The sequence below is a fragment of the Palaemon carinicauda genome, chromosome 3 (genome assembly GCF_036898095.1).
Source record: "Palaemon carinicauda isolate YSFRI2023 chromosome 3, ASM3689809v2, whole genome shotgun sequence".
NCBI classification, from domain to species: Eukaryota; Metazoa; Arthropoda; class Malacostraca; order Decapoda; family Palaemonidae; genus Palaemon; species Palaemon carinicauda.
This window is the reverse complement of record NC_090727.1, coordinates 132,320,741-132,337,000: the sequence shown is the minus strand read 5'-3', so window position 1 is coordinate 132,337,000 and position 16,260 is coordinate 132,320,741. Positions and strand designations below refer to the sequence as shown.

The window sequence follows — 16,260 nt, the reverse complement described above, 5'->3', positions numbered from 1 at the left end:
TTTTCTATACAACTTTACACTCATAACGTACGCTTTATTAAAAAGAAAAAGAAAAACATTACTCTCGTGTGAACAGCTGACAGACAACGATGCTGCGATCAGCTGATTTAAATGGCCCATCTAAATTCTAAATGTTTTTTCAAACCGTAAATGATAAAATTTATAAATTGTTTTCTTCTTACTAATGCAAGCTTGGAAAATAAGAAAATTAAACCTTTAGAGATTGAAAGGCTTGGTTAATGTATGATATTCTGAGATAAATGAAAATACAAAAACCTTTATGTATCGGAATGTTTGAAATGAAGCCTGTCTTCATTCATATACGTGGCGCGGAGCTATTTGAAGAGTGTGAAGAAAGTGCTTCACTCTTTCAAAATCAATTACAATGAGTTGACGCCTCATTTGATAAACTTTTGGGAATATATATCAAAGAAGAGCTTGGATAAAATATTTGTTAAATATTTCCCTGTTTACAGAAATGACGTTGCTCTTAACATCTGATCATAAACAATCGCTTGATGACCACACAGATTTTGTTGCTATGCAATGATAGTTCAACTATAAGCATGCATAAAGAAATTGAAAATAAATAATTATATGGATGATGAGCTTTACACATTTGCTATAGTAAGTAAGCAGTAAATTCTTTTACCCTTACAATTTGTTACCCGAACTCAAAACATTGCAGTCACAGCGTCACCCAAATAATGGTAAAAAAAGATAAACAAAATTATTTTTATTTGATCTCTGGACGTTCTTATCAATAAGCAAGATTATAGATCAGATAAGTTCCGCTGATAACCCTCGAAATGATTTACATACAGCAGTTTGCTTCGCAAAGATCACAGACCGTCATTTGACTCAGGTTAATTCTGACGTGTACTTGTTTTCCGTAGACCTCATTGGGTACTCAACAAGTAGGAGAGATGGAGCTGTGGTGGTGTTTAACCCTGCTTTTACCCTTAATAGCGCAGGTGTTTTCGCAAAGTGTGCATAGAAGGTTCGAATATAAGTACAGCTTCAAAGGGCCGTACCTAGCGCAGAAGGATAACCAGGTTCCCTTCTGGCAATATAGTGGAAGTAAGTGTTTTTATGTCTGGTGACAGGTCTTGTGTTTTGACAGACCGGGTCCCTCCGAGTCGTCTGCTAACATATGCTGCCTTCGCTGTTGTAAATAGATAGATTTCGAGCATTTTCTAGAATTGGATGATTTACTGTCGCTATAATTTTATATACGAGACTCGAATAAGCTGAATTAGTTTGTTTTTAGTGGTTAATTTTCTAGGAGGGCTGGCGAACTAGGTTGAGAAGGTACCGTTATGGTCTACCGTAGGCATCCTGGTGGGTCAACATAGGGCAGAATTTTGATTATGGTGACCATGATAGAATAGTTCCTTTTATACTAAGTTGTAGGCTTTGTCTGGTCGCTAATTACGGAATAGATTTTACAATTCTACTAAGAATTTCTCATAACGTTAGATTTGAGTGTATCATAACATGAGCTATGTACCATACTGAAGGCATGGTATAGGATGTTGGTGATCTGTCAGGGATAATGTTAAATAATTAATATGTCTTTAGTATTCATATAATCCTATATTTTCATGATTTATGGGATAGACCAGGAAAACTTTACATAAGGCCTTAAGAATATGCAATTTGAAAACAGGAGACTCGCCCCCTTGAATACCAAAGATTTTTTGCAAAATTTCATTTTTTATTTGAGTCGCACATTGAAAGCTGCTTTCACAATATTTATGTGAAATATTGATGCCAAAATGTTTGATCATAGAGGACCACCCTCAGTTTGTAGGCTAATTACAAGCAAGGCAAATGGTTGGATTATTGGAATGATAATTTGTTGAGCATAAATTTAGGAATTAACTATTTGTTACACAATCTTAAGATAAAATTGTAGTCTTAGGTATGTTTAACAACGGGCTTTTTAGTAAACTTGCTATTTCATATGAATGAGATTTAGGTTTCAGATAGTTTGTTTTTAATGTTTGTATTTGTTTCAAAGTTATTGTACTGCATTAATCCACTGCACACTTTTATCATGGAGAATTGGGGAATTTTGATTTGGAAGGTATATAAAAGTAATATAGAGGGATGCATCTTAACCTAACCTAATATAGGACATTATCTGCCGAATTGAATCCCATATACAGCATCACCTTCCCTGGGACAGCATAGTGTATAGTGCATAGTAAATGTATATATCTGAACCTATGATGCTTCATTCAACTTAACTAGGCAATTATAATTCAAGAACATGCATACCCTTATGTCATCCTCTACATTATCTCCGAAGGGAATGGACAGCTCCCCTATCCTTCCTTGTTTCTCATTATGGCCTCTATTGTTGTTAGGTATATGAGGGTGTATTAAGTTAATCAAACATTTCTGGTCTAAATGTCAGATTTCTCAATTGTCTGTAATCAGAATGGGAAAACATTTTCCTAAAATTTTGTTAGTTTGGTTCGTAGTGTAATTTCAATTTTCGAAATCTGTGTTTCCTTTGGTGTATTTTTATCTGAATAGTTCTTTCAGTAGACACATTGTAGAAAGTATAATTTTTGCAAGATTAAGAATTTTTACATTTGATGGAGGTAGACGGAGATATCAGCTGAATGATTTATGTAGTTAACCCATTTTTCCCTCTAAATAGCACCCACCTGATATAATATATAAAGAAAAATAATTCCTGAAACACAAACTTTTGGAAATCATATTTTGTAGCATGGAAACTGTTGTAGCCACAAAATGAAATGAGAAAAAATGCAGAAATTAGATTGAATACCTCTCAAAAGGCTCTCAAGATAGAAAACTTCAAATGTAAACGAACATATATAATTATTGTAGCTCTACTGATATTGTGGTTACTTTTTCGGATGATTTAGTCCAAAAACAAAAAGTAAGAGTTTATATTCCTTTACCTTGTTATTTTCATTCATATATGTTTGTAATAGATAAATACAGTACCTTTAAAGGTAAACTGAAGTTCAATAATTATCTTTTGGAATAAATGGAACACTAGGATTCTTGACCACCACCAATTCCCTTCATTTTGGGTTATAATGGGGTTAAGACTTTAGACAGTACTGTACCATCTTTTTAATATTTCTGTTCAGTGGTTTTGCATATGTTAGGCAAGCATGATGAATCCATTTCCAAGTTAGGTAAAAATAATTCCATACTTTGGCGCTAGTACATTGGAAGGACAAGCAAGTAGGATTACTGAGATCAGTTACAATCGATAACCTCAATATTAGGTTTAATATGCTATCTTACCTTGAGTAGTAATTGTCATCAATTATTGAAAACTGCCAAAAAAGTCAGTTTGCCTAATTGATAACTTTTAAGGAGTCAGATACTTAGGCGCACACATGTAGGGCAGCACTGGAATTTTACTTAATGGTTTTGAGAGATTTCTACTGGATTTATGAATCTAACAGTGTGTTAGGTTCTGACCTTTGGGAAGGTTAGCAAGAGAAATGTGTAGCGTCTATTTTACAACCAATCCATTCCTACACTACATGAAGTCTTTTTGGGAACTTTGAATAGAGGCCTTCAGTTGTGAAGTGATTATAATGAGTTTTTAATGCAGGAAAACCACACCTGTAATGGAAAAGACTGTGATGTCAGGAAACACAGATGGTAAAATTAACCTAACTTGCACTTTGAGGAACTATTTAGTATGACGATACAGTATTTGTTTTTGTAAAAGGAATACCGTACCATGTTTTAGTGCCGTTCATTGACGTTCGTGTTTAATAATAATTTCTATGAACCTCCTCCCTGATTTTCTTGTTGCATTACTCTGGAACCTCAGTTTTATCAACATTTACCCCTAAAATTAAAAAAATTCTTTTCTTTCAATAAACTTAAGCCTCTATTAAAGTCAGACAGTAGAAGTTAATGGTAAGAATCAATGAGTTGTTCAAGCCATAGATCCTTTGTTTTCCAATTTGTGTTGACTTTAGCTTGTTGACAGCCTTCAACTCCAAATTATTCAAATTTAGGTTTTTGTGCATTTTAAAAGGTCTCCCCCTGAATTTGGAACTGCAATTAAGATAGTTCTGCCACCTTTCCTAGTTTTAGAAACTTTCACAGGAGCACCTCCACCATAGATCCCTTCATTGGTGTTTAAAGGATCAGTGGTCCTTCCCAGTAGGGCAGGGGGCTAAGGCTGATTTTACTTGGTGTCTGAATGAAGAAATCTTCACCAGGGGACTCCCACGAAAATCTCTACCTCTGGACATGTAACTATTCTCAGATGTGTCGAAGGAGGAGTGGATCACACACCTTTGATGTGTGGTCAGGATAAGAAATGCATCTGCACGTCAAAGTCCTGGAAATACAAAGTGCCTTTATAGTGCAGCAAGCATTCCAAGAATGTTTTATGAAGCAGACTAGTTTTTAAGAGCAACAGCACCACTGTAGTGTCAACAACCTAGATTCCACTGTTTGGCACCCATTCTGCTAGCTTGCAAAGCAGATGCAGGTCTGGCCCACATTTATGCCATAGAATTATCAGCCAGTTACAGGTCGTAGGGTCGGAATTGTCCCTACATCTTTACGTAGTGGAGAGCATTCTTACCCTTGGGTTCTCCAGGGATTGGCCTGTTCACCATGTGGTTAAACCGGAACTTCTCTGTATTTTGCTCAGCTGATCTAGACCCATTGCCTGTGTTCGGAGATGCCTTCCAACACACATGGGTTCACCTGGATGCTTATGCCTTTCCTCTGTTCTGCTTGATCCGCCCTCTAATCAAACTAATATTGATTATGCGAGGAGTTGTATGTTCTTGGTGGCTATCAGATGGCCCAATGCCAAGTGGTATCCCAATTTATTACCACTTCTAGTCAAGGTCCTGAGAGAACTACCCCAGTGATCCATGTTTCACCGTCAGCCGCATCTTCAAAGGTACCTTAAATCCTCTAGTTGCTGGAACTTCACGGTTTGAGGGTTGTAGTATTCAAAGGCTCCTCACAGCTGTCTGGGTACCTGTGTCAGTCTTCCACATCTGTCTACCAGTGGAAGAGGGCAATCTTCTGCAATTTATTATTATTATTAAATGCTAAGCTACAACCCTAGTTGGAAAAGCAGGATGCTATAAGCCCAGGGGCCCTAACAGGGAAAATAGCCCAGTGAGGAAAGGAAATAAGGAAAAATAAAATATTTTAAGAATAGTAATAATATTAAAGTAGATATTTCGTATATAAACTATAAAATTTTTTAACAAAACAATAGGAAGAGAAACTAGATAGAAGTGTGCCCGAATGTACCCTCGAGCAAGAGAACTCTAGCCCAAGACATTGTTTGTGTTGTAGAAGGGATACTTGTCTGGTCGGAGCAACTCTAGCTCAGAGCACTGATTTCCCAGTCTTCGTTCACCAAAAACGGACTCCCGCTCTTGACTGTCAAAGACTACTACTCAGCCTTAGGCTGAGAGTTGTGTATACTTATGATGAGCTTCAAGCAGTCTTGCCCACCCCCTGACCTTGGGCCCCTTGTTCTCAAGCCTCTTACACATACCGCGTATGAGCCTCAAGGAAAGTGGTCAGAAAGACATCCTTTTCTTATTCGCCCACGCTGAGGTGTAGAAGGCTGTCTCCTTTAGTTTTGTGCCTGGCTTTTTGTCTAAAACAAAGAACCTGTTGGTGCGTGACACCAGTTCAAGACCTTCTCCATCCCCTCTCTACATGAAGTGACGGGTGTTGCTCGAGAAGAAATGGTTTTGTCTCATCAGGGCTCTGTTGTGCTATCTGAAGAGGACCTTACACCTCAGGCCTGAATGTCAGCGAGACACTATTTGCACTGGCAGGACTAAGAAAGAGGTGTCGAGGAACGCCATCTCTTTCTGGCTTCATAAGACTATTTGTGTAGCGTACTCCTCTAGTACTGAAAGGATGAAGGTACCAGCTAGGATGCTACTTACGAAGTCAGAGGTATAGGCCCCAGTCTAGCCTACAAGAGGAGTCTTTTAGTTGGTCAGGTGTGGAAGTCTGGGTTCTAGAAACACCAGACCACCTTCAGAGCATTTTACTTACGGGGAAGTATTATTCCAAGTCCCTTGATAGCTTTGTGCTTGGTCCTGTGGTGGCTGTTTAAGTAGTTAAGTAGCCAGCCCAGCTCCCACACAGGATAGGAAGCATCTTGTCCACGTTGACTTAGATGTAAGTCTGGAATGAAAGGAAATGTAGAATAACTGGCTCTTCTTTACTTTACCGGTCCCCTCTCTTTGGGGCGCAGTCAAAAACATTACAGGCTGGATTTGACTTGGTGCTGGTAAGTTACTTCTGAGTTCCATTCCTTGATCTAAAGAAGTATCTCCCCATCTTCCATAACGGAGAGGATGGTGGACCTTGTACCAACCCATTGATCATCATACACCAGGTATATTATTCCGGACTGATATACCCTATGGGGGAAGGGATTCTTCAAATGACCATGTACAATCAATTTTGGACAGTCCAGGCCCTATCAGTCTACTCATCCCCATGAGAAATACATAGAGGTTTGGAGTCGTCATCTTCGCTCCCTTATGAGACCATCTTGATTGATATTTCCAGGGAAGAAAAAGAATTAAGAGTTCTGTTCTAGGGAGACTACCAACCCAGCAAGCAGTGAGTGTCCCTTTTCAAAGGACAAAAGGCTTGTCTTAATGTTTATCTTTGCAGGTATTTTTATTGGTCATAGGTTCGAGTCCTTGGCAGATAGAAAATATTTTATCATTAAAGGAATTTCACTATGGATCTTAGATCTCATGGCAGAGCAAATTCAATATTGATGAGTATTTGAAGAAAAAGTGTATAAATATACTGTATATAATGCATATATATAAAGATATGCATGCATATCTGTGGAGAATGTAATACAGTACCCTTATTTTGCAAGGTTGTTATCTGTACTTTCATCATACAAAAAAGTTCTTGTTTTGAAAACTAAACCTAATAGTTGTGGTTGATTTTTTTTTCAGGTGTGTTCTCTTCTGTTTGTTGATTGCTGTTATCAGATTGATTGTTACTGTATATTGGGATACTGATGTTTATACAGTGATCACAGAATTAGATATTGACAAGACTTTAGTTACATTGCTTTTATATCCGGATCTTCCAGATATGGCCTAATCTTTTGTATTGTGTTTTGGTTTACATACACTGAATCTGTTCTGTTTAGTTTTTTGTATAATTATCAAGATTGAAGGTTGTCAGTCGGTTGACACCTTTATCTCCTTCTGGAAACTTATCTGTAAATGCTTCGTTATTGAAGGAGGTCTAAGGAATGCACTAGAACAAATGAAATAAGCATCAAAAGGCTTTCTTGTTTATTATGCAAACTAATTTGGAGGTAGATTTTTTCAATACTTAAATTTACTGACATGGTTATGGCAATTATGCTCTCTAACCCCAGGTCGTCTCTGGGGGCGTATCACTCCGCCAGAGATTACCCCCAATAGAAAGTGGGAGTAGGGTAAACTACACAAAATTCTTGTCGGATGGGAGGAGATCCCAGATACTCCTAAGAAAGTAGTTCGCGGTAAGTACTGTTAGGAAAAATACAAATTACTTAAAATTTGTGATTTCTTCAGTATTTTTCTCTGTAGAATTGGATAGAACAAACATGAAGTTATTGTTGATGATCGGGGAAGTAGCAGCAGTAGGGGATTCAGCATTACGAAGCTTCATCTGTGGTGGATAACGGGGAAGGGTGGGCTGTGGCACCCTAGCAGTACCAGCCGAACTCAGTCGAGTCCCTTGTCAGGCTGGGAGGAACGTAAAGATGAAAGGGCCCCTTTTTATTCATTAGTTTGATGTCGGCTACCCCCCAAAATTGGTGGAAGTGCCTTAGTATATGTATGTCAAAGTGTAGCTTACTAATGTTAGGAATGGTTGGTAATTTGTGTGGTTTAAGAGAGCCACCTGGCCAATTCAGTTCTTTAAGGACAGAGCATTCATACCACTTAATAAGGTGACTTGGAACATCTCCAAACCATGTACTTTATGATTTTTGCCTCTGACCTTTGGTTTTGTAATGCCAGTGCAATTTATCCCAAAAATAAGGGTTATGTAAATTCTATCTCCTACCTCGATACTTAATATTAAGACCTGTGATTACTACCATTTATAGACCTGATGAATATTTCCAATCAAATGATTTTTTTTTTTAAAGTAATTTTTTTGCTAGATATGAATTTTTCATTATGGTAAAAAAATAAACCCTATAAAATAAAGGGAATGAATGAAGCAAAAATTGGAAAAAAATATTTTCCTTTATTCTAAAATATTTTACTAATTTATATACCAAATTTCAATAAAATGAATTATAGCTCTAAAACTAATGAAGATAGAATTTGAAGGTCAATATGTATAGTTGAGATTCGGACGTTCAAAATTTTTTATTGTATTTTTACAAATACAATATTGATATATCATGATTATGAATTTTATATTCCTTTTTGGGTATTAATACACCAAAAGTAGTTATTTATCATAATGTAAGCATAAGTGAAGGTACCTTTGCTCAATTTCTTGTTTAGGCTCCTGGTCCACCCCTGACCTCTTCCTGTGGCAGGGCATTTTCTCTCTCACCTTCACCAATTTATCATAATGTAAGCGTAAATGAAGGTACCTTTGCTCAATATCTTCTTTCTTTAGGCTCCTGACTTTTCCTGTGGCAGGGTATTTTCTCTCTCTCCTTTACCAACTCCACTAATATCGGCAATATTATGCAAATATTGGAGCTACCGTAATTTTCTTCTTGTGTATGTTAGCAAGATGTCTTTTCCTCCTTGTCCTGATGAAATAATTGCCAAAATAAAGAGACATAAGCTAGCACATGTCAAGAGGTCAGACTTAAATGTTTTGTGTTTTTACAAAGACTATGTTAATAAGTCATGATTATTATGAATTTTATGTTGTTTTTGGTATTAATAAACATAAACTCCACTAATATTGCCAATATTATGCTCTTCTGAACTCCTGTTAAAGCGAATTTTCTTTTTCTGTATGTTAGCAAGAAGTTTTGATTGTCTTTTTCTCTTTGGCATGATGAAATTCTCGCCGAAACAAAAAGACGTCAAAGCAATGGAATGTCGTAGGCAAACTCAAATGTTTACTCCTTCTGAGGTTTCTGCTTGCTCCGAAGGCTTTATAAGCTCATAATCATGTCTTGACTCGAAAAATTTCTAAAGATGCCATTGCTCACAATTTTTTTTTATATGGAAATGTGGTAATTATAAAAATTTGCGTTAACAAAAATATTGCATTTTCATGTACAGATCAGTGTTTTTGGGTTACTTTTACTAATTTCCCTGTAACAGTGTCAGTAAAAGGAATTCTGACAATATTTTGTATACACATTCTCTATTGCCTCACGAAGCTCCATGAATTTTTTTAGGATTTGGGGTTTTTTCTCTATACCCCCATATACAGTATTGGCTTATCAGCCGTTAAGTTTGAATAAATTAGGGCTTATCAGTCAAATTTGTCTTTAATTCTAAACTTTAATATTTTTCGGAAAGTTATCTGGAGGGTCATGTTGTTATAGTTTTTTCTTGAATAAGAGTTGTTGCCAAGGTATCTCTTCCTGATTACCAGTTCAAAAGGGTAACGTTACAATCTAGTTTATTGAAATGCCGAACACTGGGGTCTATTATCATCTACCAGTAAGTTTTTCCACAATCCTAGGGGTGGTAAAGTCTTCTTATAAAAGGATTTTTTCTTGCATAAGTGTCATTATAATTCCGTGGCAACAGTAGTCCAAATTAATCTTGCTACGTGCTGCACCCAATACCCTGATCACTGATATATCTTGAGAACTCTTAACAAGAGTTCAGTGACCGTAATTATCTTGAAAAACTAAAAATTCACCCTATCAGTGTACTCCTAGCCACTTCAGATATGTCCTGAAGATGTAAACCAAGTGCAGCAATTAACTGATACAGAATCTCTGAAGCTGGTTTTATCTGGTCAACTGTATCTCTTGAGTTGATGTTCATGTACAGCTTCATGTTCTTTCGTTATATGGTTACCAAATCTGTTAGATATGCATGAACTCTCACTCTACAGTTGCTATGGTACAGGTATCCATGGATTTAATCTCCCATTCAAGGCAGTTAATTGTACAGTACCTTATTGTTTGGTTCCTAGGTACACAGTACCGTACTTACGGATGATAAAGATGTGATACCGACCCAAGCTATTAGTTATGTATTATTTTGTTGTACAGGTATTACTTTAGACTAATATGGTTTGAAGTGTTCTGAAAGATCTTAATTGAAGGGATGGAAAATAAATGGCATTAACCAATGCAGATGGGGGACAGGGGCCAATGCAAACATTACTGTCATTTCTGATTGTAGTTCCTTATCGTTAGATAGCAACTCTGCTGGCCATTAGATAATGTGAAGACTTTGTGCAAAATGTTAACATTATGTTTTTAGATATTTCCTTACCCATTGTTACAATTCAGAAATATGGATGTGCAAAGATGTATGGTACACATTGGCATTTATACACCACTTTGATGAATTAGGAAGAACAGTTTTAGTCTCTTATATCGTATTACTTAATTTGCTATTTAACTTTTGTTATCTCTGCTTCTCCAGGTTCATAACTTTATATTGGAAATATTCTTATGGGAAAGTTTAGTGTACGGTAAATGTAATGAAGCTTTTGAAGTTTTGAGTAATTTTAGTTGGTTACGATAGTTTGATTGATTTATAATACTGATTTGAAAGCCTTTCATTCAGCTTTTAATTGTTTACAGATGCCATTGCCAGCGAGGAGAGTGTTCGAATCACACCATCCCTTAGAAGTCAAAAAGGTCAGATATGGACTAAAAACCCAACAAGTTTTGAGTGGTGGGAAGTCGACTTTGTTTTCCGCGTAACTGGCAGAGGGAGAATTGGTGCTGATGGATTGGTAAGTACTGAAATATATTACATGATTGTTATATTTCTTCCATAAATTTTAATATCTGATTGTTTATGGATTTTGTCATGATGTACTTGCATATTTTTTACTACTGTATAGTGCTTTCTATTATCAATGTAACAAGCCCACTACTGCAATGTTCAGTGGTGCATCAATGTGTGTCTCCTTATTGATAGTAACAAACTTTATTTGCATAGAAACACACTGTAAATTTTTTCATGTACTGTAATTTGAATTTTTTGTAGTTTCCCAAACCTTGTGACATTACAGTAGATTACTCCTCACAAGTCCTGGGGTCAAAGGTCAAGAGTGGCTTGACCAGTACTGTAGTTAGTTTGCTGCCAAGTTAATGACCCAGGTCAATGCAAGATTAATAAAGAAAATTGGTACTGTACTGTTTTAGTTATGAATTGTGTGCGTTTACAATAATTTACATGCATAAACTAGCAATTAATCGTTGAAAGTTATAGTATTCCTGATATTTGTTTGGTTGTAATGTTTATCAGAACTCTTAAATGATTTACTACTTTGTCCCAGTACTTAGTCCGATTGCTGATGCTTATCCTTGTTTAACTTCCAGTGGCTCATAAAAGGTTCTACACTGATCACACTTTTTTTTTAATGGTTCACTTTCGAATGAATATTGAACAAGTGTTCCTTTAGTTGATAAAAGATCTGGCATTGTGCAGCATACAGTCCATGTACTGATAATTTAGGAAGATTTAGTGTAGTGCATTGAGGCACTATAGTCCATTTCTTTTAGCGATGCATATTTGCACCGACTCGCAGCGGTGCCCTTTTAGCTCAAAAAAGTTTCCGGATCGCTGATTGGTTGGACAAGATAATTCTAACCAATCAGCGTTCAGGAAACTTTTTTGAGCTAAAAGGGCACCGCCGCGAGTCGGTGCAAATATGCATCGCTAAAAGAAATGGACTATAGCTCTTATTCTTATTTTTCACTACGGTACTTAATAGTGAAATGACAATGTAAATGGAGTGAGTGACTTCCAAAAAGGACACTGTTAGCACAGCTTAGTCTCAACTTGGGCATATGCACAGTTTTTTCTAATATTAGTGTATATATTTTACCATCAGTATTGTCATATTCCAGTTTTTCTAACATAAAAGGCCTTCCCATCTTAACCCTTTTACCCCCGCCATAAGGTTAAATTTCGAGCACATTTTGCTATATATTTTTTTCCAAATTGCTCTAACAGCCTTAATTTTTGTCGTAGAGAGGTCAGGTTGGTCTCATTCTTTTGGAAAATGCCTGAAGTTTCTCATGAAGTTATCAAAAACATGTAAATAACAGTGTTTTGCAAGAACGTACCGGTACGTCCTTTGGGGGCGAAAGGGTTAATCTGTAATGATTGCAAAGGTTCATGTCATCGATTAATTACAATACCTGGTAGGATTGTTGCAATAGATCTTATTGATCTTTATATTAAGCAAGATCACCTGCAAAGTCATATGTAAACTAGGATAGTTGCATTAATGGAGGGGTCATTACATTTATTTATTTGAATGTATATCATTAATGGTACATTATTGATGAAAAATCTTAAGATGTGAAAAAACCTGTGTTAGTTCATTTTTGTATAATTTAATTTATTGAGGTAGTGAATTAGATACAGTATGTAGAGTACAGTACATAATGTGAAGCACAGTACATTACTGTATAACTTTTTGTTATTTATTTCTTTTATTATTCAAGTGAATCTAATTTGCAAAACAAAAAGCATAATTGTATGCAACTCCTAAAAATTGTTCTTTTAATCTCTTCCCAGGCATTTTGGTTTACGTCGGCCCCGGGTGTCGAAGGTCCCGTCTTTGGAAGCTCAGACAAGTGGAATGGTCTGGGTGTTTTCTTTGATTCTTTTGACAATGACAACAAGAGGAATAATCCATATATCATGGCCATGGTCAATGATGGTACCATAGTTTATGATCATGAACAGTAAGTACTTCACCATATTGCTTTAACCAATACTGTACAGCAGTGGTTCCCAAACTATTTTACCTGACGCCCCCTTTTTGTTTCCAGTAGACCCGTACGCCCCCACTCCTCTCTTTTTTTCATGTGAAATGATTCTTACATTTATTTCTTAGCATTGTATAGGGAAACAGATTTCTGTTTGTATTACATTTTAATAATGAAAGCCACGCAAACAAATAATAGTACATTCCAGTAACTAAAAACGAAACATTTGGTTCAAAGTGAGCGAAAAAAAGTTTGAACATTAGCAAATTGGCAAAATTGAGTTGCAATTTTAAGAATAGATAATTTTTAAACATGGCATATAATATTTGGAAATACTTATGAGACTAAGGCACAATTTCTGGTCAAATTTAGTGAGATGGATGCATGTATGTAATGACAGATATTTGTTCTTTTAATGATTTTATTATTCTATTAAACAAGTACAGTGATACCTCGGTACTCGACCATAATCCGTTCGAGATCCGTGTTCGACCTCCGATTTGTTCGAGTACCGAATTTTTTTTCCCCATAAGAAATAATGGTATATATTCTATTCCGTTCCCAAGCACTCGAACAGGCCCAAAATATTAATAAAACGTGTACCTAAACAACAATAATTATCTAAATGTGTATGAAATTGGTCAGAAAATCCTATAAAACAATTTTAAACCATTTACTGTACTAAAATAAAACAATTTTAAACCATTTTCTGTACTGTAGTGAACATACCTTTGAGCAGCGGTTCGATGGCATACAGGGATGGATGTGGAGAGGATGGAAGGGGGAGGTTACTGCTTGGAAGGAGAGTCCCCTTCCATGATGTGGCGGGGTAGTTCTCCTTCAGGAGTTGTTTCTCTCTCCAATGAAAGGGTGGGCAGATCTATTTCAGGGGTTTCTTCTCTTCTTTGTCTCTTCTTTGGAGGAGAAACAGGCTTTGATGTAGCAGCTTTCTTTTCTTTTGTGAAAAACTGGTCTATTGTTAATTGTTTCTTCCTCCTCTGCAGTATTCTTCGAAAATGATACATGACACTATCATTAAACATATGCACTGCCCGGTTTGCTACTGCAATTTCTGGGTGGTATTTTTCAGCAAAAGCCTGCACATCTGCCCACTTGGAACAAATTTCATTGATGAGAGAACTTGGAACATCCTCCCTTACCTCATCCTCTTCTGAAGATTCCTGCTCCACAATCAGATCCTGCTGCTGTTGTTGTTGCAGGTGCAACAATTCCTCCACAGTCAACTCGGTAGAATGGCTTTCTACAAGCTCATCAATATCATCCTTGTCGACCTCAAGCCCCAAACTCCTGCCCATGACAACAATTTCCTCAACGACATCAGTGTCATCAGAAATTACAGGGGTAGCAGTGCTTGGACCCGCCTCTGGTTGGAAACCTTCAAACTCCCTCTCTGTGACACATGATGGCCACAGCTTACGCCAGGCAGAGTTCAATGTCCTATAGGTCACACCTCGCCAAGCTTGGTCAATCATGTTAACAGAGTTGAGGATGCTGAAGTGTTCCTTCCAGAATTCCTTTAGGGTCAACTTCGTGTCACTGGTCACTTCAAAACACTTTCTGAAAAGGGCCTTGGTATAGAGTTTTTTGAAGTTTGAAATGACCTGTTGGTCCATGGGCTGGAGTATGGGAGTAGTATTGGGGGGCAAGAATTTGATTTTGATAAAGCTGTATTCTTCTTTCAAGTCATCCTCGAGACCTGGAGGATGTGCAGGAGCATTGTCCATAACCAGAAGACATTTCATTGGCAAGCTCTTTTCAATGAGGTAAGCCTTAACCTGGGGGGCAAACACTTCGTTTATCCACTCAGTAAAGAATTGTCTTGTGACCCAAGATTTAGTGTTCGAGCGCCACATAACTGGTAGTGCACTTTTACAAATATTATTTCGTTTGAACACCCGGGGGTTGTCCGAGTGGTACACTAACAAGGGTTTGATCTTGCAATCGCCACTTGCATTTGCACACAGCAACAATGTTAGCCTATCTTTCATTGGCTTGTGACCTGGCATCTTCGTCTCGTCCTTGGTAATGTACGTATTGGCTGGCATTTTCTTCCAAAATAACCCAGTCTCATCACAATTAAAGACTTGTTGTGCGATCAAATTTTGTTCATTTATGTACCGATCGAATTCCCCCACGTATTTATCGGCTGCAATTTGATCCGAACTAGCTGCCTCCCCATGCCTAGTAACACGATGAATACCTGTTCTATTACGAAACTTTTCAAACCAACCCCTGCTCGCTTTAAATGTAAATGAATCACTTTCACTGGTACTCGGACTTTTCTTCACTAATTCTTCATAGATATGCAACGCTTTTTCACAAATGAACGCTTCACTAACACTTTCCCCGGCCAACTGTTTTTCTTTAATAAATATTAAAAGCAACGTTTCCATCTCCTCAATCACTTGTGGCCTTTGCTTAGTTACCGCCGTAACTCCCGTTGCAACATTCGCCTTCTTAATCATTTCTTTATGCTTTAAAAACGTAGAAATGGTCGACTTCGCCATTCCGTATTCTACCGCTAAATCGGACACTCGTACACCATTCTCATATTTCGCTATAATTTCCTTCTTCAACTCGATCGTTGTTCGCACTGTTTTCCTCTTCTCCTTCCCCTTAACACTCATTACTTTCTTGGGACTCATTATGAAAGCTAAAAAAGCAATTAAAAGCACTGAAAATCACTAAATCACAACGAATGCTGATCGCGCGTTGTCTGAGTGACGCTCTCGAGAGAACTGATGCTTCCCGAACAAGCGAGAGTGGCCGAGATGGCGCGATCATCACAAAGCCCATGCGGTCGTCACGTGTTCGGCTGGTCGAGTACCGAATTTTTGGTCGAGCACCGCAGCAAAAATTTCTCAAAAATTTTGGTCGAACTCCGAATTGTTCGAGTATAGAGTCGTTCGACTACCGAGGTATCACTGTAATTTCGAGCAGATGATTTCACGCCTCCCTTGTATCGTCCTCACGCACCCCCCCTAGTGGGGCGCGCCCCCCAATTTGGGAACCACTGCTGTACAGGGTAGTAAATACATTCACTCTTAATAGTGTATGTTGGATTAATCAGGACTGTAGCTCTGAATAGCTTTATTTACCATAGTACAGTTTTTGGTAGTCCCTGTTTCTTCTTTTATCATATCTATTTGGGTCATTTGAAACTATATACATATCTTTATTATAGAAACCGGCTGAATTTTTAAATGAACAGGCGTAATTGGTAAAAAATCTACAAGCAGAGTGTGATCCTGTAGGACTTTAAGGAATATAAATTCTTGTAAAAAAGTGACATGATCATCCTAATATTTCATTTC

The 16,260-nt window shown here is 37.3% G+C and overlaps 1 protein-coding gene across 1 annotated transcript in view; it reads left to right on the top strand.

The window, feature by feature from the left end:
• The first annotated feature begins 836 nt into the window (after nt 1-836).
• The window catches only part of ergic53 (protein ERGIC-53), a 32,633-nt gene continuing 17,209 nt past the window's right edge, over nt 837-16,260 (top strand). Inside the window, exons 1-3 of the mRNA XM_068370667.1 lie at nt 837-1,080; nt 10,778-10,932; nt 12,732-12,901. Of these exons, the coding sequence (XP_068226768.1) occupies nt 927-1,080; nt 10,778-10,932; nt 12,732-12,901 (479 nt within the window). The 5' untranslated portion in view covers nt 837-926. The remainder of the gene's footprint in view (nt 1,081-10,777; nt 10,933-12,731; nt 12,902-16,260) is intronic.